This window comes from Periophthalmus magnuspinnatus, chromosome 17, assembly GCF_009829125.3.
Source record: "Periophthalmus magnuspinnatus isolate fPerMag1 chromosome 17, fPerMag1.2.pri, whole genome shotgun sequence".
Taxonomy (NCBI): domain Eukaryota; kingdom Metazoa; phylum Chordata; class Actinopteri; order Gobiiformes; family Gobiidae; genus Periophthalmus; species Periophthalmus magnuspinnatus.
The window spans coordinates 19508583-19534286 of NC_047142.1; the positions used below are offsets into that span (position 1 = coordinate 19508583).

Consider the following 25704-nt stretch of genomic DNA (forward strand, 5'->3'; position numbering starts at 1 on the left):
ATATAATCTGCAACATGGGGATTTAGGAGTTTTGAGACCATTCCTAATTGATGCCAGCAAATACTTAGCATTATACTGTAGAACTGAATTCCTCCCTTTTTCTTAAAAATATTAGTTAAAGTTATAAACCCAGAAATACCAATGCACCAGTGTCAAAATGTATTTTTACAAGGCTGAAAAATACAGAGACATAGGAGCTTTAAACTAATGTTGCTGTATTCGGAAAGTGGTTACAACTGTTTGTTTGACCGATGCCCTGCCTTAAACAGCAGCGGAGAGCAGGGAGTTAGGCTTAGGTCAGGATCCAAGGCTTCATGCAAAATACGAACAAAAAACAAAAAACAAAAACTGCAGCTCTGGTGAAGACTTGAGTATCACAGTGGATAATTACAAACACACAAATCCTTTTGCATTTATTATTTATTTATTTATAAAATCCTTTCCTTATCAAACAAATTATTTTGTAACACAAAGACACAGAAAGATTGTATCATGTTAACAATATTATAATCATATTACAATAAATATAACATGAAGATGATCAAATTCTGTACATAACTTGATAATGCTGCAATACAAAAATAGCTCTAACTGCACACAATGATCCTACTGGGATAATTCATCCTGTCAAATTGTCATCAAGTATCAATTAAAATTCATGTCACATCTTACATCTCAGTTAAAATATACATCACCCCACACTTGTCATCTGATGGTATTTGTTGGGCAGGGCCAATATAATTCTCTGAGTGATGTACTATTTTGGAAATAAATATCCAAAATAAATTCCCAAATTTTTAATCTGATCAATTGAATTGCCATTTCCCATAACTCATAAACACTCCTGTATAATATTAACAATGCCTATAAAAATAGGATTGAATAAGAACACCAGTTTCTGAAGTCATAGTGAAGAACTCAGGTTAATTAATTTGTTGTAACAAACAAAGACTCTGAACTATGTGCCAGTTGTTGTTTCATGTGAAAAGACCCAGCACATACAGTGATAACTTATCAAAACATCTGCAGTCTACTATAGAAAACTGCCCTCCATGTCAATATTAAAATAGAAGCCCTTTGTTGAGAATGCTATGACATCACATGAACACAACCCACTAGTCCCTGTTTGTTCATGCCGTCTCGCTGCTGGCGGAGGGGGGTGAGTGGTTTTCGGTCTCATGTGGGTCTGAGGACTTGAGGAGGTCCGGGTCTCGTGGACTGGCTACCATCTCATCGCTGTTACAGTTCACAGGAGAGCCCATCTCTGAGGAGCGGTCCCCCGGCTTCTCTGGGGGGCCCTGCATCCCAGCTCCAGACAGAGGCATGTTCATTAGGTACACCAGACTGCCCATTCGCCTGGACACCTGCAAGAGGAGAAAGACAATCTATGGGTTTGGATGAAAAATTAGGACTGTTGTCATAGTGATTGGCAATTTAAAACAAAATATGTATCTTTAAAAATGAGAGAAAAAGTCCTCAAAATGTTGCAGAAAAAGGAAGCTGGAACCATGAACAGGCTGCATTTGTGTCCTACAATTCAATGATGTCATAATTTCAGATGGAAGGCAGGGAGTTGTATAATTCAGGTTTTAAAAAATATATAGCCACACTTATTATTCACAATTGTTGAAACCATATCATTATTTGTTAGAGAGATTGGTTCCACAAACTTCAACTTGTCATATTAATATCGTTAATGACAAAAATCATGTCTTTTGGATTGAATAATGGCACCACTTACTAAAGTCTTTCCCATAGACTTTCCAAATTCATATTAAATATTTGAAGTGGGCTAATCAGCTCTGTGGTAATTAATGACCACAAGACCTATCATTTTATGTCATTTGTTTTCGAAAGTACAACATTTTGTAGATTTTTACAGATTTTTTGACTGAAAATTGTGTTATGGATATGGTTAGCCTCCTTCATACCTTTAAACTTTTTTTTTTTGAAAGGTCTGTGGGTAAATCTGTTTAGCTCACTACTCAGTTTTCTATTTCATGCAGTTTTCTGTTAGTCTTTCAGGGTTAGGCAAGGTCACGCACCATGACAAACAACTCTATATATTAGAACGACCTTCTGTAAATTCATATATTCATGTTTGCTGAGGTCCCCAAGCTCCACTGCTCTAAATATAAAGAGTTTTTAAGGACCCTTTGAGGTGAAAATGTTATACCTGTGAGCGTATCTTGAGCGCGGGGCCCAGCTTCAGCCCCAGTGTGTCCAGTAAATGTTCCTCTGAGAGTAGAGGCAGGGTCTCTCCATCGATCATGTGCTCCTTAAACGTCTGCAAAGTTAGAACACAAATAAGAACACCTTGAAATATAATGACATGACCTTATAGGTAGCCTGTCACGTTAATACATTTTAAAGGTGCACTATGTAACTTTTCTTTGGGGAGTGTTTGTCACCTGCTTTTCTTCATGGACATATTATCACTATACCAAGAATGCACCACAGTCAGCATTCATTTTTAAACATATCTATCACATCAAGTCACAGGTCATATATGTGGCCTGTGAGAATGCAGGATTTTCAACATATATTTGAACAATTTAAAAACAAAAAGGAAAAATTAGGTTTAATTCCATATTGTGGAATAATCCAGGCAAGTCACTGTCATGTCAAGCAGGTAGCAAAGACTTCACCAGAAAAGTTATATAGTGTATCTTAAAAAAGGACAATCCCATCCCGTCACTGAATCCTGCAATTCCATAGGATCAGTGTATATACTGCTTAAATACTGGTGAAGGCTCCAAACCTGGGCATATTCGGAGCATGTGGGAATACTGTTGATGAAGTTATACACATCATTCACCGTCCACTTCCTGATGTCTTCTGCCACTTCGTCCCCGTTCAGGAAGAGGTTAGAGGCCCCTGAGGCACAAGACAGGTTTCAACATGAAAAGAAAAGCACAATATTTTTGCAATGGCACATCTGGACTGCTTGGTTGATGTGGATTTTGCATACTGAATGATTTCCCAACCGTCAAAGAAATGATTCAGGAAATAGCAAAATAAAATGTATTTTATTTCATTCATATCAGTTTTTATTATAGTCTGGGATGCACCTTTAGTGGTGTGTATTGTGGTGGTATGGCTATCTCCTTCTTCTGAGAGTCCAGACTCCACACTACTGAAAAATGATTTAACAATCTTCCTTGATAGGCAGTTCATAATTACATATATGATACTCCAATTTAAAAGTGTACAATGTAACTTTTCTGGTGAAGGGTCTATCACCTGCTTGTCTCCATGGAAACATTATTGCTTTTCCTGGAATGTCCCACAGTATGGAATTAAACTCTACCTTGATCTGACCTGTAACTTTGTCTGGTGGTGTCACTTGCTTGTCTCCATGGAGATAGTTAATTATAATACCATACTGTGGAACATTGCAGGTAAACTGATAACATTTCTATGGAGACAAGCAGGTGGCAGACCTTCCTAGAAAAAAAAATGTGCACAGTACCTTTATAGTCACCATATTATTGACTCATTATTATTGACTCATTATTTTGCACTCACCTGGTGGTAGAAAGCCATTGCCCATCATAGGGACCATATAGGGCATCCCAGCAGCCGAGGGGTACATGAACTTCTCCTGAAATGTGCCACTCGTTATGTCTTTATCACTGGCACCTCCATTGGTCCCATCTCCACATCCATCCTGATTATTCACTTTCCTCAACCCATTCTCTCCATCTTTGTAACTCTTCCTCCCTCCTGTTGTGAGCTCTGGGTCTATTTTGGCCTGATGATGTGGTTTGTCTCCTTCTAGCTCTCCTTTCGTTTCAATTTCTTTCTCCTCTCCAGAAATTGCACCAGGACTTTGCTCCACATTTTTATCTTCAACTGGACCTTTAATATTAACCACCTGATTCTCAGAGTTCTTGTGAACAGTGGGTCTTCTTCCTGCTCTGCGCCCTCTTTCTCGGTGCAGCGTGCTGATTGGTGGATAAGGGCTGGCAGACATAAGTATGCTGTTTGAATGGAGCTCATCTAAAGTAGGGCGGTGCACAAAGACGTCATGGCCGTCAGGTATTCGCTGGCGCCCCCTATAGGCCATGGCATTTGGAGGGTAGGCCATGGGGTTGTCGATGCCAATGAGACCCTTCTGATGAGCGTTCTCCAGCTCTTTCTGATGCAGTATGGCATTCATTTCCATTCTATACAAGAAAGGCAGAGGATATGAGTTAGATCAGTCAAACTTCAAATATACCTGAAACAGGATTATAAAGGGTTAAAGGGTCTGCTACATCCCTGTTTTCATGAAGATGTTCTTGTTTAAGCTAGAATGTGCCACAATATGGCATTAAACCTATATGTCTCCATGAAGACAAGCAGGTGTTGCCACCAAGTATATGTTATAGGTCATCTGTGGAGAGGCGACCCTACTGTGCTCAAAGTAAGAATGCATTTTTGTCAAGTTATTTTTGAGAAAAAACTCCTTTAATGATAAATTTAAGGTAGATAAGATTAATGCCATACTGTGGAACATTTCTAGCTAAGCAATAACATGTCCATGAAGGCAAAAAAAGAACTCCTGATCTTTTAGATCAACCAGGATTAAAAGAGAACTAGCTCCTTTGTGCAAGTCAAATTTGCAATCTTGAGTTTGTTTTTTAGATTTAAAATGCAAATAACTAATGTGAACAATGTGAACATGCAGACAAGAAGCTGCTCTGTCACTCCACATCATATCAAATAACTTGTTCTGTTTGTATTTCTTTGTTACAAACTGACCTGCCAGCATTTTTTTTTTTTTACCAACTTTTTCAATGGTAGCTCAAAATGAGCTATCTGTCTTTCTATATATGCATTCCTATCTTTTGACCATAAAATATTGTTAGTTTCACCACTATCAAACTCAACCTTCTTGTAGACGCCTCCACCCATCTCCTGTATGGATGAATGATCATGGTTAATTTCACACTTGGATATCTTTAGTAAGATGTGAATTTTACCTGGCAATATTTTGCTTGTGAATCAGTTCCTGTCGCCGAGCAACTGTTTCCATGGGCTCAGTGGGCATGAAGCCGTAACCAGCTGAAGAAAACATAAGATAAATGTTGATTTTCAGCACCAGGATATGAAGTAGGGCATGACATAAACTGATTTATGATTAGTTGTGTGGTGTGTGTGTGTGTGTGTATATATATATATATATATATATATATATATATATATATATATATATATATATATATATATATATATATATAAAAATTTTATTAAGCAAGCCCTGGACATATCATTAAGAGTACCCACCGGCCCCTGGAAAAGCTCTCCCGGGCAGGACATTGGAGTGAGGTGGCAAAGGGGGTCCAAGGTGGGGTCCCATGTGCATCTGTCTGGCCTCAGAAGCCACCATCTCTGAGGGAGGGACCAGCTCTCTGAAAAACATGACAGTTAGCACATTTACATAGGCATGAGTTGTCATCATCCTGACTGATGAAGATGTATACTATATAAAAGGTATAAAGGTGTAAGCTGCCAAGAAATAACTGTGATCAGTCAGCTTTTTTTTAGTGTTTAGAGTCGCTGTGTGAAAAAAGCATAATTCTTTTGCACAAAATAGCTTAAAGGGTTCCAGTAAATTTCTAAATTTCTAAAAAATAGTCTAATCTATTCAGTGTCTATGGCCAGCTTAAACACACTACTAGTATTTCAAAACAGAAAACAATCTTTGAACTGCCTTGTCCCTGGAAACTCATGTAATAAATAGGTTACATATGCTGCTACTTTACTTCCAGAGAAATTAAATGACATCAAATTGTGAGTCAGACCTCTCCATGAATCGTGGTTCAAACTGAGCTGGGACCGCCTGTAGCCTCTGCTGTCCCTGTGCCAGCATCTGAGGGGCCATGGACATCTGGTTCCTCATCAGGAGCTCCTGTCTCTGCCGCAGCTCTGCACACAACACAACAGCGGTAATGAAGGGGCCGGGGGGAACAAATATGGTACACAGACATAGTGCCTTTTTAACTTCGATCGATCACATTTCTGACTAAAGGAATTTTGTCTTTCTAGAAAGTGAAACTATCAGGTTATTTATTTTTTATTTTCCTAAATTAAAGGTGCACCATGTGACTTTTTAGGTGGATGATACGCCACTTGCGTCTCCATGAAAATATTATGTTGGACCATATGGACTGTTTCACAATATGGTATGGTATGATATTCAGCTATTTAGTTGTGATTATTTATCTCAAAAATATCTTGGAAAAAAAGCATTCTCACTGACAGCAGGATCGCTCCTCCACAGGCCTGTAACTTGCCCTGGTGGCATCACCTGTGTGTCTCCATGGAGATATAAATTGGATGCCATACTATGGAACATACCAGACAAAATTTCCATGGAGACAATCAACACAATCAACTAACAGACTCTCCCCCACAAAGGTTACATAGTGCACCTTTAATATTACGTGGCAAGTCCAGAATGAGATCTCTAAAATACTAGAGAACTGTGTATTCTGGATCCCATGCCATCTTTAATAGGCTATTTGAAGACTGCAGTGTAGACATAATACACTATCAGAACATTTATTAGAGACCTGACCTGTGCATTTGAGGGTGTTATAGGCCTAATTACATGTCAAATAAATTATCCCATTTGCGTAAAGTCTACTCACCCCCCGCGGACATGCCGTTGACCAGTCTGTACCAGTGCTTCTCATCCAGCGCACCCTGCTCCCCCAAAGACGTCATCTTCCTCAGCTGCTCACGAGGGGTCATCACCTCGCACCTCTGCAACCTGGTTCAAGTACAGAAAGTTTAGATTAGTTTGATATGATAACTGATTATAGGCTATTATCATAATTAAAAAAATCATTAAATCATTTACAGAGTTACTTTTCCCTTCACATTATGGTTTAAATCCAGGTGATAAATGCATTCTTTTAGACTGTAAGTATTGCCTTGTAGCATGTGAGTTCCACCTACTACCAATAGGAGGCAGCATCTCTCTATACTTACAATAATACAAAAACACATGTAGCCACTTATCTGTAGCCTGTCTCTGTAAAATATGTAAAGTTATACTATTCTAATTTAATTTAAATGCATATTCAATTTTTGCTTATGTATTTTAGAAACTCTACATTTCTACTCACTGACAATGGGCAAGCTAAAGATTTTGTTCAATAAGGTTACTTCAAAGGCCTAACAACATAAAAATCAACAAATCTCATTAGGTCTAGTGTTCATCATCAAAATATCACCTATTTCTCCACTAGCTACAATTTGAGCCTTAACCTCCCCTAAGACTCAATCACCAGTTGCATTATACTTAAGCCTAATTTACATGTGACCCTTAAATCTTAATCCTTTCTATGCCACTTAGTATTTTGAAACAACCCAATTTGCATTTTTCTTTTTCCATATGCCAGCCTGTGTATATTTGGTATGCATGGCCACCTCTCCCAGTGCTCACAGTATTCTTAGCAGAGCCAGCAGACAATTGACTCAGACACGTTCAATTACCTTTTAACACTGCAGAAATCCCATTATAAATATGATACTGTAAATGCAATAATCCACTTGTGTTAATCCAAGGCAGGCGCGTATAGGAAGCTTCTGGAAATCCCGATCAATGCTGTCAGTGTCTCAAATTCCCTACATGTCTGCTCATATAAACTTTAACCTATAAAATGCGTGTAGTTCTGCTACTGCTTTTTCTTACACATTGATTTTCACAGATTTTAGTGCACATTTCACCTCAGAAAATATCTGGCTTCTTATATAGAGCTCAGTACTTATTTATGAACCAATTGTGCATTCATAATTCATAACTTGGTCCATTTGAAATAATTAGGATTTATGCTGCCAGATATCACTGCAGTGGATCTCAATTAGGACTAAATCCAAAACTAGACCTGGACTGTGACTAAACCAGGACTAGAACAAGACCAAACTGGATCAGGATTAAGTCGGGTTTAAACCAGGGTTAGTGCGCATGCAGCCTAAACTGGGATCTTAACTAAACCACGATGTAAGACTACATTGAGTCTAAAAGCATTGGTTTAAACTTCAAATTTAATTTCATAAAAACAATTCAAGGTGTACTATGTAACTTTCTGGTGGACACCTGCTAAATTACAGGCCAGATCTGTGGAGAGATGAGTCTGACCAGTTAAAATGCATGTTTTTGAGCAATAATGACACCCCTAATAGTATAATACATGCTAAATAGATACATTTAAGACCATGTTGTGGAACAATCTAGGCAAAGTAATAATATCTCTATGGAAAAGTTACATAGTGGACCTTTAACCCTTCTTAAGCACCTACAAGTTTGCTCCTCCTGCAGCTCTTGCATCTTATCTCCAGTCTCTCCAGTTGCCTTGAAGCCTAATCTGGGGCTGGTAATCCTCCTGTTAGCCTGTGCCAGTCTGTTAGCCACATCTGCTAACTGACCCGCTAACCTCTCCCTCCCCCAGTGGTCCACCCCGGATCCTATTAGCTTAGTCCTGGCTATACAGCACTTTAAAGGGATGTGGTGGCGGTAATCCTCACGTTTAGAGTTTTACCCTCAGCAAACCTTGCCTGTTAAGCATCCCGGACAATGCGACCTAAGTACTAAGCCTATTTGCACCATTAGCTCCACATGGGGGTGTCCTAAAAACACCTTAGAATAGGGCCTAAATATGGGGTGATTGGGTAAGAAGAGTGCAGAAGAGGCGGGTAGACTAGTAAGTGGATCTACTATGAGCTAGCATCAGCAAAGTTTAAAGTATGTTTTCACATGTACTGTTGGGCAAAGTGGAACCACAGGCCATTTATACCATAAGCCTAACTACAGCCCTTACAGCTTACACACACACTTTACATGCAATTTTAATAAAGTTTTTTGTTATTGGATTAGACACTAATGAGTTTTACAAGATGGGTATTAGTATGCCTTAATGAGCAAGTATGCACTGTGTATATTGCAATAATTTTGGAGATGTTAAAAGGTGTTATCTACTGGTATTGGTCCTATAAAAATCTTGTTTTATATACAGTATAGGAAAAAAACTATTTACCCTTTAAGTAGGCCTAGATATTTTGCATATTTCAGTGTATTATTTTAAGTTTAGTACAAATCATCACACATTGACAATAAGACAAAGCTAACAGTGTCAATGCTGAGTGGGTTTTATCATACAAAGTTATTAATTCAGTAAAAACTACAACATTCAAATGGCCACTAATACCCTAGCAGCACAAATGCAAAATGAAAACATGTAATTAAGTGTGATAATTGATGTTATTATGTATTTATCTTCAAAGTGGCAGAGAAAATGTAAAGAGTTTTCCAAGAGTTTTCTTTGTAGCATCAAAACATGGATTTCAGTTTGAGAAAAAGCAATTTATGTTGCACTGATTTTACAAGCTCCTGCTCTTTCAGGCTCCTCATTGGCAAGTCCTTATCTGACATATTTGGAAAGACAGAAAAAGTGTACACATTAGGAGTGGGACTCATTACTGTGTGAGCCTCTGCAATGGTCAAAGTTTGAACCCAAACTCAAATATCATTCAGGGGTAAATTTCCATTGAGCAATAGCCCTTACCATTTATTTAAAAAAATGTGCCCTGTGTGACTTTTCTAAGAGTGTATGCCACCTTCATGCTTGTCTCCATGGAGATGTTATTGCTTTGCCTATCTTACATATTCTGACATCAAAGTTATCTGTTGAGACAAGTGGCGACACCAACATTCATCAAAATAAATTACATAAGTGCAAGATAAGTATGTTGAATGTCATACTGTGTAATATCCATATGCCAAAGAAATGTATCCATAGAGGAAAGCAGGTAGCAGACCTTCCATCAGAAAAGTTGCACACTGCACTTTTAAGTCCCACATAGAGTCAGAGTCCACATAGGTAGAGCTAACCACTATGCTACAAAGTTAATATAAACTGAATGTGACTTAATATTCCCTAACAGGCAAGGCCATGCCACAGCTGCCAAATCCCGGGATTGGGCTGCGTGGATTTATAGTTGCCTGCTTAATCTCATTACAAGCGTGAATTAAAGGGAAAAATTGCTGACGACTTAGGTAAATCCCTGAAGAGGTCATATCAGACAAGACTCAAGTATTGTCTAGCCCAGTTAATCCTCTAACACTTTATACACAACACTAAAGCCATGCTCCAACCAGCCATAACATTACGACCACCTGACTATTACATTGTACTGTCCCATATGAATCTGTAATGCTTTTCTGACACTTGCGTCATATTTCACTTTTGATAGAGACTGATCACTGCAGGAACATCCCACTCTTAGGATTGCAGGTACAATTTGCCTTGTTTAAACATAATGGGATAATGGGAACAATTCTGTTTCCATGAGTATTTGAGCCCTAATTGAAGTCATGATGATTTTAAAGTATTATTTGAGTTAAATGTTGTCCTGCACAGGAAGAATAGACTTATTTTAGCAGGAGTTCAAAGATTTTTCAGGCCGGAACCCCCAAAATAACAACGCAACAACAACCCCACTGCAGAATGAAATGGACAGTGGTAACATGTGTCAAAATGTGTTGTTTAGCTGAGGATTTCTTTGTGTTATTGGACCAAATTCCTGTTTTAAATCAAACAATTGATTCAATACAGTCTCATAATAAAAAATATATCTTGAAATTGTCTCGCAACCTTCACTTTTTGTGTTTTAAAAGCGATTGATGATTAGACAAGTGACTTTTGTCACTAGAGTGGCAGAATGAGTGCCCATTTTCAGAAAGCAGTTTGATAAAATTTGACGGTGCCATAAATGATTGGAGCAATATTTGTAATTATGATGAAAGTTCCATTAATGTCACAGGCCTGTCTGAACACATTATCTTTGAAAACACTCTGCATTGACAAAGCACTTCAAATTTGGGACTAAACCTGGGACTAAACCAGGACTAGATTAGGACCATACCAAGTCTACATCAGGACTAAAGGAGGACATCAAAATTGGAATCAAATTAGGACCAAACCTTAATAAGAGTTAACACAATCTAAAAGACTTAAAGAAGAAATAATGAGTTATTCACTTCCACTGTCACTGGTGGTGGTAGTACTAGAGTATAGTCTAGATCTAAACCATTAAATGAAAGAGTAGCACTAATTTAAACAATACCAATCATACCATTTATTAATCACAAATACATCATGTACCACAATCAGCAGCACTTATAATTTCATGGCATTGGCGGTATTTAGAGGCTGTGGGGTAATTATGAGTTTAATTAGACTGATTTCAAGGTGGTCCATGTAATCTCATTGGATTTGTCTATTAATCCTTTCCACTGCTGTGAGTTCAGTTATGTTTGCTAATGTTTGTGTGATAGGATTACCGCTATAAGTATAAAATAACTGTTTAATACTAGCCCAGGGATATAGTTGTGGAGATGTGAATATGCAAAATGTTTACTATTTGCAAAACGGAATACAAAAAAGTAGGTGTGCAATGTGCAAAAAAAATCTTAATTTGAAATACTTGGTTGTACTACAGTTAGAAATAATTGCAACAACAATTTGGACATTCAAAGTGTCACTGTGCCATCTATTACAGAATCCAATATTTTGTCTGTTTTTGCATTACGTTTGAAAATATATTGTCAAAAACCAATAGTTGTTCACACACTTGATTTGAGCAAAAATGATGGCATATTTTTAAAGTTATGCTTTATTCAATTTACACATTAATTCAGTCCCCAACAAACCAATTACTGACACTTCACCCTTGCAATAACTGTAACTTTAGAATGCCACACTGGAGAAGTAACTACATTTTCATTGCACTTTAAAGGTGCACTGTGTAACTTTCTGGTAAGGAGTTTGCCACCTGCTCGTCTCCATGGTGATGTTATTGCTTTTCCTGCATGTTCAGCAATACGGCATTTAACTTATCAGTCGCGCATTTTTGCAATTACTGGTGTATTTATTGTATACAAAATACCTTGAGGAATATGCATTTTTACTGTGAGCAAGCTTGCTACTCCACAGATCTAACTTGAACCTTGGGCTGTTTGCATTGCCTGATGTTCTCCAAGGATATAGATAAGTTTAATGCCATACTGTGGAACATTCTCGGCAAAGCAATAACATGAGCGAGAAAAAACAGTTGCATAGTGCACCATTAACTAAATATTATATATTTTGTGTAAATAAACAACGTTATTCGACTTACCTTTAAAAACAAAGTGCAGTTCCAGTAGCGGTTGTTGCTCCAATGCAGAAGTTGAAACTCAAGTGTGCACAAATATTAGTATTAAACAGTTCACAGCAAATTAAGGATGTTTCCTAGCTCCTAAGCACTCGTCTCCTCACTTCTCCCCTAACTGGCGCACAGCCTGGCAGTCCTCGCTAACATCCTTAACTAAAAAAGACCTTTTAAACACAGATTTATTCCATCTCTATTAGCTGACTTGATCCCTGTGCAGTAAGCCTTGCATGTCCTGACTTCACCATCCACCGCACAAGTGTAATTACCGCGGCCGCACTTGTCCTAAACCTCTTTCAACGTTTACCTCACTAATCTCATGTTAGCACTTTAGGCCCTAGTTAAGACACCTAAATGCTTAGCTTCCTTTTCCACTGGCAAAATGGCCTCCTATGTGCTATATAGCTTTGGAAACCTGATTTAAGACCACATGCAGAGAAAGGCTGAATCTAGACATCAAAATACCTCTCGAATCTGTCTGCTTTTTGTTTTCAATTGTCTAGTTGTTTAAGCAAGACCCCAGGGTGCCAGATTGGGTAAAAAACATGCTTGTTGTTGGGAATATTTTGGTGAAAAGCCGGATCATCTGCACCATAATCTGGCAGTTTGAGTCCGCAGTACTGGACATTTTAGTTATGTTAGTACTTGGATCCTGCTGTGTGCTGACAAACTCAAGCGGTGGAGCATTAATAAGAGTAGCTATAGCAGAAGATGGGTTAGTGCTATATGAACCATCTCACACTCTGAGGACTTCAGGGACCGGCCTCCTGCTGGTGCCCAGAGTCAGGACTAAACATGGGAAATCAGCGTTGAAATTGTATGCAGCTTAAACCTGGAACAGTCTTCCTGAAGATATGAGACAGGCCTCTACTTTGACAATGTTTAAATCCAGGCTCAAAACAGTCCTGTTTAGCTGTGCATATGACTGAAAGGTTTTTATTCTGCACTCTTCTGTTTTAATGTCAATTTTATGATGATTATTTGTGATTATTTATGTTTTATTTGTGTGATTTTAATGTCCTTGTTATTCTGTAAAGCACTTTGAATTACTTTGTATACGAATTGTGCTATACAAATAAACTTGCCTTGCCTTGTTATATGGCAGCCTCCTGGAAGTATTGTGTGCACAAGCATTACTTAAAAATCATTGTGAATCCTGTGGTAATACACATAACTTAGATTACAGGTGCATATTTATTGTCTCATTCATTCTTTTCTAGGTGAGAGACATGTCCCTGGAACTTTGGGACAGTCTTCACAATAGTCTCCTTTGACATTTTAGGGGGGGAAAAAACAAACAAACTTTGGGAACTTATTCTGAGTATTGTGATTTTTTAATATTAATGTTTTTATTTTTTTTATTTTATCTCACCCAGTGCTTTGTAACCTTTTTTTTTTTTTTTTTTTTTTTTACTAAAATACACACCCACCTATTGTTTTAATATTCATGTAATATTCAGTGCATAGACTACAAGGTACACTAAGTAGCAACTTCTTCTGCAAATTTCAGGGCTAAATGGAGGTTGCTCTGGTTAGAAAATTATTTATTATTACCTTACAAAACCAAACAACTTAAAAAAAGAAGAAGAAGAAAAGAACCATGTATTTTGAAAATTATCAAAACATAGTTGAGGCTTTTGTGCAGCAGAGCATTAAGTCATTTAAACCACTAATTCAGGCTTAGGTTTCAGATGGGATTTCTGCTCTTCTTGTGTGACCTGCGTATTAAGAGGCACAGAGAGGTGAGGGCTAAATGCTGACTAAAAACACACATCTTCTAATTACAGTAACAATCTGCCAAGGTTTGGATCAGTCTATTTCCTGGATTCACAGTCTCCTGATCCTACTAGACATCGCTGCCACAAATCCCGTTTAGGCCTTGATTAACAATGAGTTTGTGTAGGAATTCCTAGACGGAGTGAGCTGAATTTATATATATATATATATATATATATATATAAATGTATATATAATATACATTTTTTTCAACACATAAAAACAAGTTTATTAAAATCTGCTCCAGACAGTTAATGTACCTGTTTACTGTTAAACTATTTTAGATCAATAGTTTTACAATGAACAAAATGTGTAATAATGGTTGACATATCTTATAGTTAAACACAAAACCCAAGTTCTTACTTCTTACTTACCTTATTATTCATTTCAGTTACTCTGATAGTACTGTGCCTCTTCTGGCTCGCCAAAAAACATGGGGGCCATGTCAGTTCAAATGTTGTGTAAGAAATTTCCCATACCATACCAGTCTTATCTGTTTTTGGAGGGGTTTCAGCAGATGCCAAATCTCTCACGTTTTGCTCAAAATAGCTAACGTAAACATCACTTACATCATCAAAGGCCTATAAAAACTGTACTCGACCCAAGCCCGGCACTGCTCCACAGGTGAGAAAGTCTACTGCTCTTGGCTATAAAAGTAAATATTTATGAATGAAACTTTTTTACTATTATTTAGTTTGATTTTGCAGGTTGTAGAAACATGAACGCTCTCCAGGTGTTCTCTTTGGCTGTGCTGTCTGTCATGGCGGCTCAGGCTCAGGTCATCATGCCCGGCAGATGCCCCCAGCCCGCCGTGCAGAAGGACTTTGATGCTGCACGGGTGAGGAGCAATTAACTGTCTTTTTTTAGGGTGCATTCACACTTGTTCTTGTTTGGTCCAGGTTTGAGCCCAGTTTAGTTCGGATAGTTGGTTTGGTTCTGTTCTAGTCCTGGTTTAGTCTTGTCTGATAGTTCCAGGTTTAGCCCAGTTTAGTCCAAATTTTGATGTGGTGCATGTATGATGTATGCAGAAGGACTTTGATGCTGCATGGGTGAGGAGCAATTAACTGTCTTTTTTTAGGGTGCATTCACACTTGTTCTTGTTTGGTCCAGGTTTGAGCCCAGTTTAGTTCGGATAGTTGGTTTGGTTCTGTTCTAGTCCTGGTTTAGTCTTGTCTGATAGTTCCAGGTTTAGCCCAGTTTAGTCCAAATTTTGATGTGGTGCATGTATGAAGCTTAGACATTCCATAACAGTTTACATTTACCATGGACACTCATAAACCTTTCAGCCTCCTAGCACAATTGGCTATGTGGCTATAATTTCTATTTGAAATATTTGCCCATTACAAAAAATGGTTAGACCCCAAGACTGATGGCTCAATAACAGCTCCAACCTGCTCACACTGTGGTTTTGTTCTTGGGCAAGACACTTCACGCACCTTGCTTATGTATGAATCTGGTGTGTGCAGGCCCTCAAGACACGCATGTAAACCCCAATACAACATTAAGGGCATTTTAACTTATTACAGACAAGAAAAATATGCTGTACAATACATTCAGTAGAGTAGTAGAGAAGGACATCATCTTGAGCTACACACTTCATTAGAGTACTATAAAGACACGCAGTGCACAGAGCCTTACTTTGTCCTGTCCTACAGTATCTGGGCACTTGGTTCGACATCCTGAAGATTCCCCAGAGTTTCCAGAAGGGCGAGTGCAGCACTGCCACCTACACCCTGCAGAGCCCTGGAGTGGTGGGCGTCTTCAACAGAGAGCTGCTGTTAGTGAACTACTTTCACCTGCTTGTATTGATGCTTTGAGATTATACAGAATTACAGATGTAACTTATTTCTGTTATTTGTCTGTTTATGTCCTTGTAGGGCTGATGGAACTATCAACACCATCAGTGGAACTGCTACAGCCAAGGACCCCTCTGAGCCCGCCAAACTATCCGTCACCTTCTTTGAGAGTAAGAAATGGCACTATTATTCTTAATGCCTATTTACCTGAAGTTTGGCTCTATTTACTGTAGTTGTTCTTGGGCAAGACACACCACCCATCTATGAATAAGATATAATTAAAGGTATTTGAGGAACTTAAATAAGCTACATGCTGCATAAATCAGATTAAAGACAGGTAATAGTTCAATCTATTGCAATAAAAAGCTTCATCTAATAACAATAATAAAGATTAAAGCAACGGAAGGTCATGTTCAATTACAGGTGCACTATGCAACATTTGTGATGGGGTGTTTCGCTATCTGCCAAGTCCATGCAAATGTTATTGCTTACGTTGGAATGTTCCACAGGATGGTATTAAGCTATCTATCCTGCATTATTCAATTATAGGAGGTTTTATTGCTCAAAAATACCTTGAAAAACATGCATTCTTACGGTGAGCGGTGTCACTTCTCCACAGATCTGACCTACTGTGTATTTAAATCATTATTACTAGCTTGATGCCTCCCTCTTCTAGACTCTCCTCCTGCTCCCTACTGGGTGCTGGACACTGACTACAGCAGCTACTCCCTGGTCTACAGCTGCACCGACCTGGGCCTTCTCCACGTGGACTTTGCTTGGATCATGAGCCGTGAGCCCACCCTCTCCCCCCTCACTGTGGCCCGACTCACCGCCAAACTGGCCTCTATTGGGGTCAGAGTGGACAAACTGGTCCCAACTGTGCAGGATGAGGAGTACTGCAGGGCTATGTAAATTATTATTGTAGCTTGTAGTGTCAGTATAAACATTTCACCAGTATGTTCTTTGAGATGTGACTTTGGACTCAGAGATTATTGTGTTACATGCAGACAATAAAGTAATATATTCATTCAAATTGATGCTTTGATATATGTTTTTATTATATTACTTCAAACACTCTTTGACTGTCCTAACTTGAATCTAGTTCTGTTTGGCAAAATGAATATTTGTATATTTAGTTGATTAAATCTATAATGCATTTAGTCAGTCAACTATATCTATCATTAATATGATGCCAAAATAATATATCACATATTGTTTCAGTAGGCCATATTGCTTTGTGGAGTATTATTAGGGCACACATTATGCAAAACTGACTTTTAGGAGTCTTTATCCCTGTGTTCTCTCAACATTAAACTCAGCTGAAGTTGTATTTCATTTGATTGATGCATGTTTGAGTAATTCTGTATTGTCCCAAAAATTCAGTCTCCAGCACATACAAATGCATAACTAAAATCCACTGCTTGCTATGGTGAAGTCCCAGTACAAGGATGAGGTCTCTCAGTTCAGCCAGTGTATTATGAAGTATCAACTTTATTTAACCTTTATTTTACCAGGAGGTCTATTGAGCTAAAATCTTTTTTTTTTCTGAGGAAGACCTGGTTTTATGAGGGAGAGCTGAAGTGTGAACTGTTTATTTATCTATGAACTGAAAAAAAATGAAGAGACTGTTAAGCACTATAGCACTTTTCTTTGTTTCTAAAATGAAAGAATTGAATCTATCTTTAATATGCAGCCATGCAGGCATATCACTGTAGCCCAAACAAATTTCCCCTTTGGGGACAATAAAGCAATAAGATGAATCTTTTCTTTAGATGCAACCACTCCAGCACTGCATGTAGTAGCCAGCAGTGTTAGTCAGCAAGATGTTTGACCAGGTATGAATAGTGTCTGACCTTAGAATTATAATAATAATCTGACCATTTAGAAGATGCAAAATGAGACATAAACAGCACATTGTGTATCCGTACACTAAATACATGTTTTATTCTTGTTTTGGTTCACTCCTCCATGGGGCTGCAGTAGTTCCTGTCCTGGTTGGTGGGCACCATCTTGCTGGCATCGACCCCAGCAGCACTGAGGATGCTGTGCAGCTCCTCTAGAGTCTCGTCCGGGAGGGTGGGCTCACGGCTCAGGATCCAGGCCAGCTCCCCTCTGAACACACCGAACTCCTGGCACCCATAGACCAAAGAGTGGCCCTGGTAGTCGGTGGACAGCACCCAGTACGGCCCGGGGGGAGTGCCTGGGGTGGCAGGGAGAGGTAAGCAGAAGGAACTACTAATTCTACTACTACTACTAACTAAATGTTACTACTATCCCCACTAATATTCCCACTGCTACTATCACTGCTACAACTGCTGTTACAACTGCTACTATTACCACTACTACTACTACTACTGCTTCATCTACTTGCCCTCGTAGTACAACCACTACTTGTACCACAGCAACTACTACTTGACCTCCTACTACCACTACTACCATCTACTTACTACTTATTACTAATACTACTTCTACAATATGTATCTATTAGTAAGCAACTACTGGGCTACTACCTATACAAGTTGCCATATATATATATATATAAAGACAAGTATTGTACACTATCTGCATCTTCTAAATTACTTGCTTCTAAATTATTAGCCCTATAACTATTCTTAATAAAGATCTAGCCCTTACCATTGAAAGACACCTCAAGCTTGGCAGGCTCCTCTGGATTCTTCACTTTAGCACTGCCAGCAATGGAGTTAATGGTTCCATCTTTACTATGAGACAGAAAACAATATCTGTATTATACAAGTTACCAATGCTTATAATGTTGTGGCAGATCATTGTATAGGGCTCGTTCACACAACATTCACAACATCTCACAATATTCTTGGATCCTTATAGTTTAAATTTGAGCTAGAGGGCAGGTCTTCTATGGTACAATTTGCTGTTTAATTGCAGATATTTTGTCTTGGTTTATGGTTATGGTTAATCAGTGCCTTTCCACATGAAACTGACACAAAGTTATTATTATTATTTTTTTTTTGCATAATAGCTTCAGAAAGTGGCAAATATTGATGAGGCTAAAATGGGTTGATCTTTGGATTTTTCCTTCAGAACTGTGAATCTCCCATATAGTTATATAAGCAACTCTGAAATTATAACATTATCAAATTGTAGAGTGTGTACATAACCTGCTACTAGCACTGGATAAGTATATTAGCACTTAAGCCTTATATACTAACAGCAACTCTTTGTTGAAGACGCCGATGACTCCGGGGCTCTTTGGGCTGTAGGTGGCAGTACCACACTCTCCCTTCTGGAAATTGGTGGGGAGCTTCTGAATCTCGTACCACTTACCAATGTACTGCAACAGACACACAGAGAAGACACCAATGCTGAATGTATGAATAGGGAAAGTAGGTATTACTGTTGAATAGTGCAGTGGGGTGATAGCACTAGTTTTATTAGACGCTAGATTTAGTAGCATTATAAACAATTCACAATGTATTACTTAAAGGGCCCATATTACCCTATTTTCTGATTTGTTATAATGTTATTTTCCCATTAAAAACATACCTGTTGTGTTTTGTTTCATTCACACATGTTTAACACACAAACCCTACTTATTTAGGGTTAGAGTTTTTTCCCCAAAACTGAAAACACTTTGTTCCACCTTGTGATGTCATCTGGTAATACTCCACTGTGTTTTTAAACTCCATACTAGAATCATTTGGACAATTTCAGCCCTGGAATTGAGAGTCTTCACTGAACTAAAGGTAAAAAGCTACCTGTTAACTTGAAAACTACCTCTTCATGACATCACAAGGTGGAACAGAGCATTTTGAGCTTTAGAGATGTAGACAGAAAGTTGCTCAAACATGTGTGAATTAAACAAAACACAACTCTGGGTATGTTTTTGAGGAGGTAACATCATTATAGCATGCCTTAAAGCTCAAAAGAGTCAATTTTCTGAAATAGATTAAATGGAATACCTACGAATAACAACACAGACCAGTTTCAGATTAGAAAACAGAAGGGCACATGCAGGAAAGCTAGATGTGTACACTGTATTTAATAACGTTTCACAATTTGTTTATGTTAAAGGTGCATATGTAACTTCTTACTGAGGGTCCACCACCTACCTGTCTCCATGGAGATATTATTACTTTGCCTAAAATACCTAGAATGCCTAGAAAGTATCGCTGAATATTATTACATTTACCTTGCGTTTATACATTTAAATGTGTTTTAATTGCTCAAAAATACGTATAACTTTACTTTCAGGTGGCTCGTTTCTGTTGGCGTCATGGGGGGTGACAATTGTAATACCAAAGCAGTATCATCTCCATGGGGACAAGCAGGTGGCATACCTTCCAAAAGAAAAGTTACATAGTGTACCTTTCAGGGGTAAATTTAGCTACTATTTTGACTGTTGATGTTGTAGAGTTTGACATTTAACTAATACTACTTACAATTCACTGCGATAATTTAAATAATTAACTTTAAACTTGCTTTTAGTTTACCCTGCTGGAGTCAAAGTTGGCCTGGACCGCTGGTTTGGGGCATCTCCCAAAACTGATGACCTGAGCACTGGTGGCAACAGCACAAAGCAAAGTCAGCGAGATCACCTGAACAGCCTGCATCTTCAACCTGTAAAATAATATCACGCTGAGTAAGTATAGTTAAGGTTAATGAACATTCTGAAGTGATTTGAGCTTGTGTTCACCTGCGAGAAGTGAGTCTGAGGTAGAACGGGCACAGAGAAGGACAGGTTTTTATAGAGATCTTGAACATTGTTTTGGGAGCTGATTTTGACCCCTCCTCAGTAGAAATATGTGAGAGTTGGCACCTGTTCAACTCCTGTTTACACTGTCCCCTCACATAAGCGGTCATGTAATCAGGTTTCTGTAGTAATTCTCACCTTAGGTCACAGTTCATTCATTCACAATGTTTACTTTTGTTCATTTTTGCTCAATGTGACATATTGGTCAGACACCAGAGTGGAGTTTTACCTTCACTGCTAAAAATGCTTTAATTCTTAGTTAGCGGAGGATAAAAATGGTTTGTAATTAGATATAGACAGGACACAGTTGTCTCATTTTGACCCTAAGAGCTGCTTACAATGTGTTTGTACTGGGACAAGACAAACTTTTCTTTTTTACACGACAAAAAATCGTACGAGTTTTAGTATTAGAAGCTCAGAGTAGATCCACTGCTCTTTCACAGCAAGACAATTTGGTCTGTAGTAGTTCAATTGTACAATAAAACCTCGGTAGAAAGCAAATTACAAAATTACAAAAAGGTACAAATCAAGAAGAAAAAAATGTCATCAAATGGATAGATTGATCATTTGCAGAATATAGAAGCTGATTATTGTTCAAAATGCCAAATCTGATACTAAATCCACTATTTCACTTCTTATATTAAGTTTCCTGTAGCATGTTTTTTTTTCTTGTTTATCAGATCTTTTGCGGCACGTGTTTGGTCACTCTTTAATGTCGTAACACTGTAAATATGGCGTTTTCTCAGGCTGCTCCTTATCTGTGAGAAATACCTCCAGAGTTTGTATCGACCAAAGCAAACATCATCGCACTTCGATCAATGACACCACAAAAATAAAACAGGGTTAGACTGGGATAAACTTTATTGATCCAAAGTTTAGTGAGGACAATGAAAAATCAATGTAAAGAATAAGATGAAATTGGAGTTGAACTTTATGAAGAAATAATCAATATTTTCCAGACATGGAGAAAGATCAAATGCTCCAAAAACATTCTAGCGAGCATTTTTACCTATGTTTCATTGGCTCGCTTCCTACTATTTAAAATGTGTTGTTGATCATTTTTATATTTTAAATTTGTGTATATGCCACTTTTTGTTCTGCTTTATTTGGATTGGATTATTTTTTATTTATTTTAGACAATGCATATTAATGAAGTCTGAAAATAAGCGCCAGATTTGTAGCTCAGAGGTTTTATGAAATTGTTGTTTGGTGTTGTAGAAATAATTGTGGTAGCTCAAAAAGACAGGCAAACTCTGGAAGTTTATTTACTATTATTACAAGACCCGGAGACGTGAACACTCAACACATTGTCGTAGTATTGTCCATTCACGTCTGGCTATGCTTCCATTGTAGGGAGTATTATACCTCTGATCACTAAGGTCAGCTATTGGCAAAGAAATATCAACAAGATGTGATTTCTTATGGAAACAAGCTCGTGACTTCGCCAGGCCAAGTTATAGCTCAGATCTGTGGAGCGTCTATCCCACTCTCAGTGAGAATGCTGGTTTTCCTGTTACTTCTGAGCAATAAAAGCAGCTGTAATCGAACAATGGAAGATGGATACTTTTAATGTCTTACTGTGGAACATTCTAGGTAAAACAAAAACATCTCCATGGAGACAATCAGGTGACAAAAAAGTTGCATAGTCCACCTTTAATAATCCACAATTGATTCAGTCTTCTTTTATTTTTGAACCACTGACCAGTTGCAGAGTAATATCCTGAGTTATGGCCTTTGAACTTTATGCTCTGAGAGCTCTGAGTGAATTTAGTTTTTGATGTCTCTCTCCTTTGTAATTGACTCTTTAAAGCCTTCTGCACTCTGTCTCTGCAGCTTACAGTGTTGGACTGAGATGGAAAATGTAATGTAATGTAAAATGAGGGTAATATATTCACTAGCTTGCTGTTTTGTGTGGCTTGAAGTTAGTTGTTTTGTCAAATGGGCTTTGCCAATAGCTTCTGCAAATATATTTATATTTGAATACTGCACAGTGAGACAGGGAGAAGGAACAATAGAAACTACCAACATGTTAGTGCCACATGAACCATCTCGCACTCTGAGGACTTCAGGGATCGGCCTCCTGCTGATGCCTCAGAGTCAGGACTAAACATGGGCACTACATTGACAATGTTTAAATCCAGGCTCAAAACGGTTCTGTTTAGCTGTGCATATGACTGAAAGGCTTTTATTCTGCACTCTTCTCTTTAATGTTAATTCTGAAAAGAACTTTGAACTTACAAATACTACTTTATTACTACAAATAAACTTGCCTTGCCCTTGCCTTACCACAGAGCTGGAATTACAATTATATTTAGGATGTTTTCCTCAAACCCTACACATTATATGAACCAATCTCTGAAAGTAAAATAAAAAAAATAAAAAAAACATTTAAAAAAAGATCATTTTTAAAAACAGATTTTTTTTCTTTCTATTTTACAGTAGGATATGTTGGGAATTTAGTGTCAGAGTAAGTGTATCAACTGACCACTCCCAAAGAACAATGAGGTTCAGAGCAGAGACAATTCGATTAAAAATACAGTGAAAAACAACAACCACATTTTCCTAATAATTATTTCTCCTAATCATAAACCAGTGGCATTAAACTGTAAAAGTCTAAAAATCTACCAATATTTCCCAAAACCAACATATAAGTGGGTCTTTCTGTGTATAGGACATCAGATTATTTGATAAAGTTGGTCCCCCATGACTCTAATTTGCTAATGGTTTACTTCATGTCTGAAATAAGATGCTCTTTACAAAGGCTGCTATTGACACAGTCACAGTCAGACTACTCCAGACGACAGCAAACGCATTCAAAAAGTCGACCAAAAAACAAGTACAAAAAGGTAAGAAAGCTACAAATAAATATTGCTAAAATGACAATTTAACAATAATTATGGTTATGTTTGTTTTTATTCTTCAGGTATTGATTGAATTATAAGTATGAAGTCTTCCATTGCATTGGCTGTGCTTCTTGTCCCATTGGTGGCAGCGCAAGTTCCACATTGGGGTCCATGTCCAGAGCCCACTGTTCAACCGGGATTCAATCTTAGACAGGTAAAAGCAAGACTGAATATATGTGTTGTATTGTGTTATATTGTTGTATATTTATGATTGGTGATGTTATATGCTTCTTTCTGGTGATTGTTGTAAGACCAGCCACTCTGTCCTTTTGTCTGCTTGAAATTTGTTAGTAATATTAGTTTGAATTCATACAAATTTGGAATTGATATACAAAATTTTATGGTGGAGGTTCTGCCATTTACTTGTGTCCATGGAGATATGGCAATATATTCTTTGCCTGGAATGTTTCACAGTGTGACATTAAGCCAGCAGGTCAGACCTGTGAAGAAGCCATCGGCGTCCTTTATTCAAGTTTTTTTTTTTTTTTTTTTTTTTTTTTACCACCAAATACACCGGAAATTGAATACAGACATATACGTATACATATATGATATGCTATGGAACATTCCAGCACGGCAAGAACATGTCTGTGGAGACAATATGCAGATTTTATGGGCTTGGCTTTTGGTCATCAAATATTAGACAGATTAGATATTATTTGGTCACAACAACAACACCAATTGGTAATGCATTTATGGGTTGATGTTGTTGTTTTTGTTGTTGTAATTTTGTTTATTACTGTTCCTCAGTTCATGGGGAGATGGTTTGAAATTGCCAGACTGCCGGCTCAGTTTGAGAAAGGACGCTGCATTGAGACAAATTTCTCCATGAAGTCTGACAGCTCCATTCGAGTGGTCAGCTCAGAAATATAGTGAGTAGCTTTATTTTTTTTATAAATATTATAATATTAGAGAATGTTTGTATTGTGTTTGATCTAACATGAAATGTCTCTGTGACTGGTATAGCAAAGGGGAGATCAAGAAAATTGAAGGCACTGGTGTAACTGAGGACATGAAGAACCCTGCTAAACTGGGCATAAGCTATTCATATGGTGAGTATAACAAGGTTCTGTACTGGTGTTATAGGCTATTATTTTATGGTCAAAGAGAAATACAGGGAAAACACACAGACATTTTATTTCCATTGATTTTAAAACATTATTTACAATATTAGATTACTATATTATGTATTCTAATTTTAGATTACATAATATAGTGTGGGTCCAAATTATATGTTTTATAATTTTTTATTTGTTATAACTGAAACAAACAGCCATTTTGGTAGCCCTACTAAGTCACCCTCATACACCTTTTGTTACATAGTGCACTATGTTAACTTTTCTGTTGTCTCCCTGGGGATGTGTTTCAATGTTCCACAGCATGGCATTTATTTATTTTGTGTGCATTTAATTAAAGATGTTTTTACTGCTTGCTGAATGCTGCTTCTCGCCATAGAGATAGAGAAATATGTTTAATGCCTTATTGTGGAAGCATACATCTCCAGGGAGACAAGAAGATGGAGGACGATACTAAAAAAGTTACATGCGCCTTTAAAACATAATAGCTCTTCCAAACTGAGAAAAAAGTTGGTGTATGACATGGCCCTAAACAGACCAAAAATACTATAGGCTATATTCTGTTTGTTTTAACCAGGTTCTTGATGTTTTGTGTCCACAGTCTTGCCCTACACTCCGTACTGGATCCTCTCCACAGACTACGTGAACACAGCGCTGATATACTCGTGCACAGACGTCCTGCGCCTCTTCCACGTGGACTTCGCCTGGATCATGAGCCGAACCCGCTCCCTGCCCGAGGCCACGGTCCAAAAGGCACGAGAAACCTTTGAAAACAACAACATCGACACCACCCGAATGATCATGAGCAAGCAGCAAGGGTGCGATAAGGAGCTCTGAGGGAACCATGACGCGGGTGCACCACTAGATGGCGCAATCATGCAGAAGTGAATGAAGACGGAAAAGTAGGCTGTTTGTTTATAGGCCTGTGTGTTTGTTGTTTACAATACATTTGCACATGGCTGTACGGTTTAGGCTTGCATGATTTTATAAACGAGCACAACAGATTTAAAAATCACAGTATATTTGACCTTGAAATAGCCAATAAGTAATTTTTTTGTTTGTATTTTTCCCTTTTAAGAAATAAATTGAGTTGTGATTCTAGGTGTGGACGTCAATAAATGTTACAACGAATGTGTAAACTATTAAAACAATTAGCGTTATGAATTAAATAATTAAAATGCACACTTTTAAGTATAGCTGCTGAATACAAAATTAAACTG

At 37.9% G+C, this 25704-nt stretch overlaps 4 protein-coding genes across 4 annotated transcripts; 2 read left to right on the forward strand and 2 right to left on the reverse strand.

The window, feature by feature from the left end:
* Positions 1 to 1130: 1130 nt before the first annotated feature.
* Positions 1131 to 6741, reverse strand: samd7 (sterile alpha motif domain containing 7). Its single transcript, XM_033982833.2, has 8 exons — positions 6639 to 6741; positions 5790 to 5913; positions 5272 to 5396; positions 4968 to 5049; positions 3529 to 4169; positions 2762 to 2877; positions 2177 to 2287; positions 1131 to 1364 (listed from the first exon to the last, which is right to left on the reverse strand). The coding sequence occupies exons 1-8, from the start codon at positions 6739 to 6741 to the stop codon at positions 1131 to 1133; spliced, it is 1536 nt and encodes a 511-aa protein (XP_033838724.1).
* Positions 6742 to 14696: 7955 nt separating this feature from the next.
* On the forward strand, positions 14697 to 16756 carry LOC117385440 (apolipoprotein D-like). Its single transcript, XM_033982732.2, has 4 exons — positions 14697 to 14818; positions 15636 to 15757; positions 15858 to 15946; positions 16453 to 16756. The coding sequence occupies exons 1-4, from the start codon at positions 14699 to 14701 to the stop codon at positions 16686 to 16688; spliced, it is 567 nt and encodes a 188-aa protein (XP_033838623.1). The 5' UTR covers positions 14697 to 14698; the 3' UTR covers positions 16689 to 16756.
* Positions 16757 to 17734: 978 nt separating this feature from the next.
* LOC117385654 (apolipoprotein D-like) lies at positions 17735 to 20365 on the reverse strand. Its single transcript, XM_033982954.2, has 4 exons — positions 20246 to 20365; positions 18965 to 19086; positions 18411 to 18496; positions 17735 to 17976 (listed from the first exon to the last, which is right to left on the reverse strand). The coding sequence occupies exons 1-4, from the start codon at positions 20363 to 20365 to the stop codon at positions 17735 to 17737; spliced, it is 570 nt and encodes a 189-aa protein (XP_033838845.1).
* Positions 20366 to 23279: 2914 nt separating this feature from the next.
* apoda.1 (apolipoprotein Da, duplicate 1) lies at positions 23280 to 25516 on the forward strand. Its single transcript, XM_033982856.2, has 5 exons — positions 23280 to 23351; positions 23429 to 23562; positions 24159 to 24280; positions 24375 to 24460; positions 25086 to 25516. Exons 2-5 carry the CDS (start codon positions 23449 to 23451, stop codon positions 25319 to 25321), a joined length of 558 nt encoding a protein of 185 aa, XP_033838747.1. The 5' UTR covers positions 23280 to 23351; positions 23429 to 23448; the 3' UTR covers positions 25322 to 25516.
* Positions 25517 to 25704: the final 188 nt, after the last annotated feature.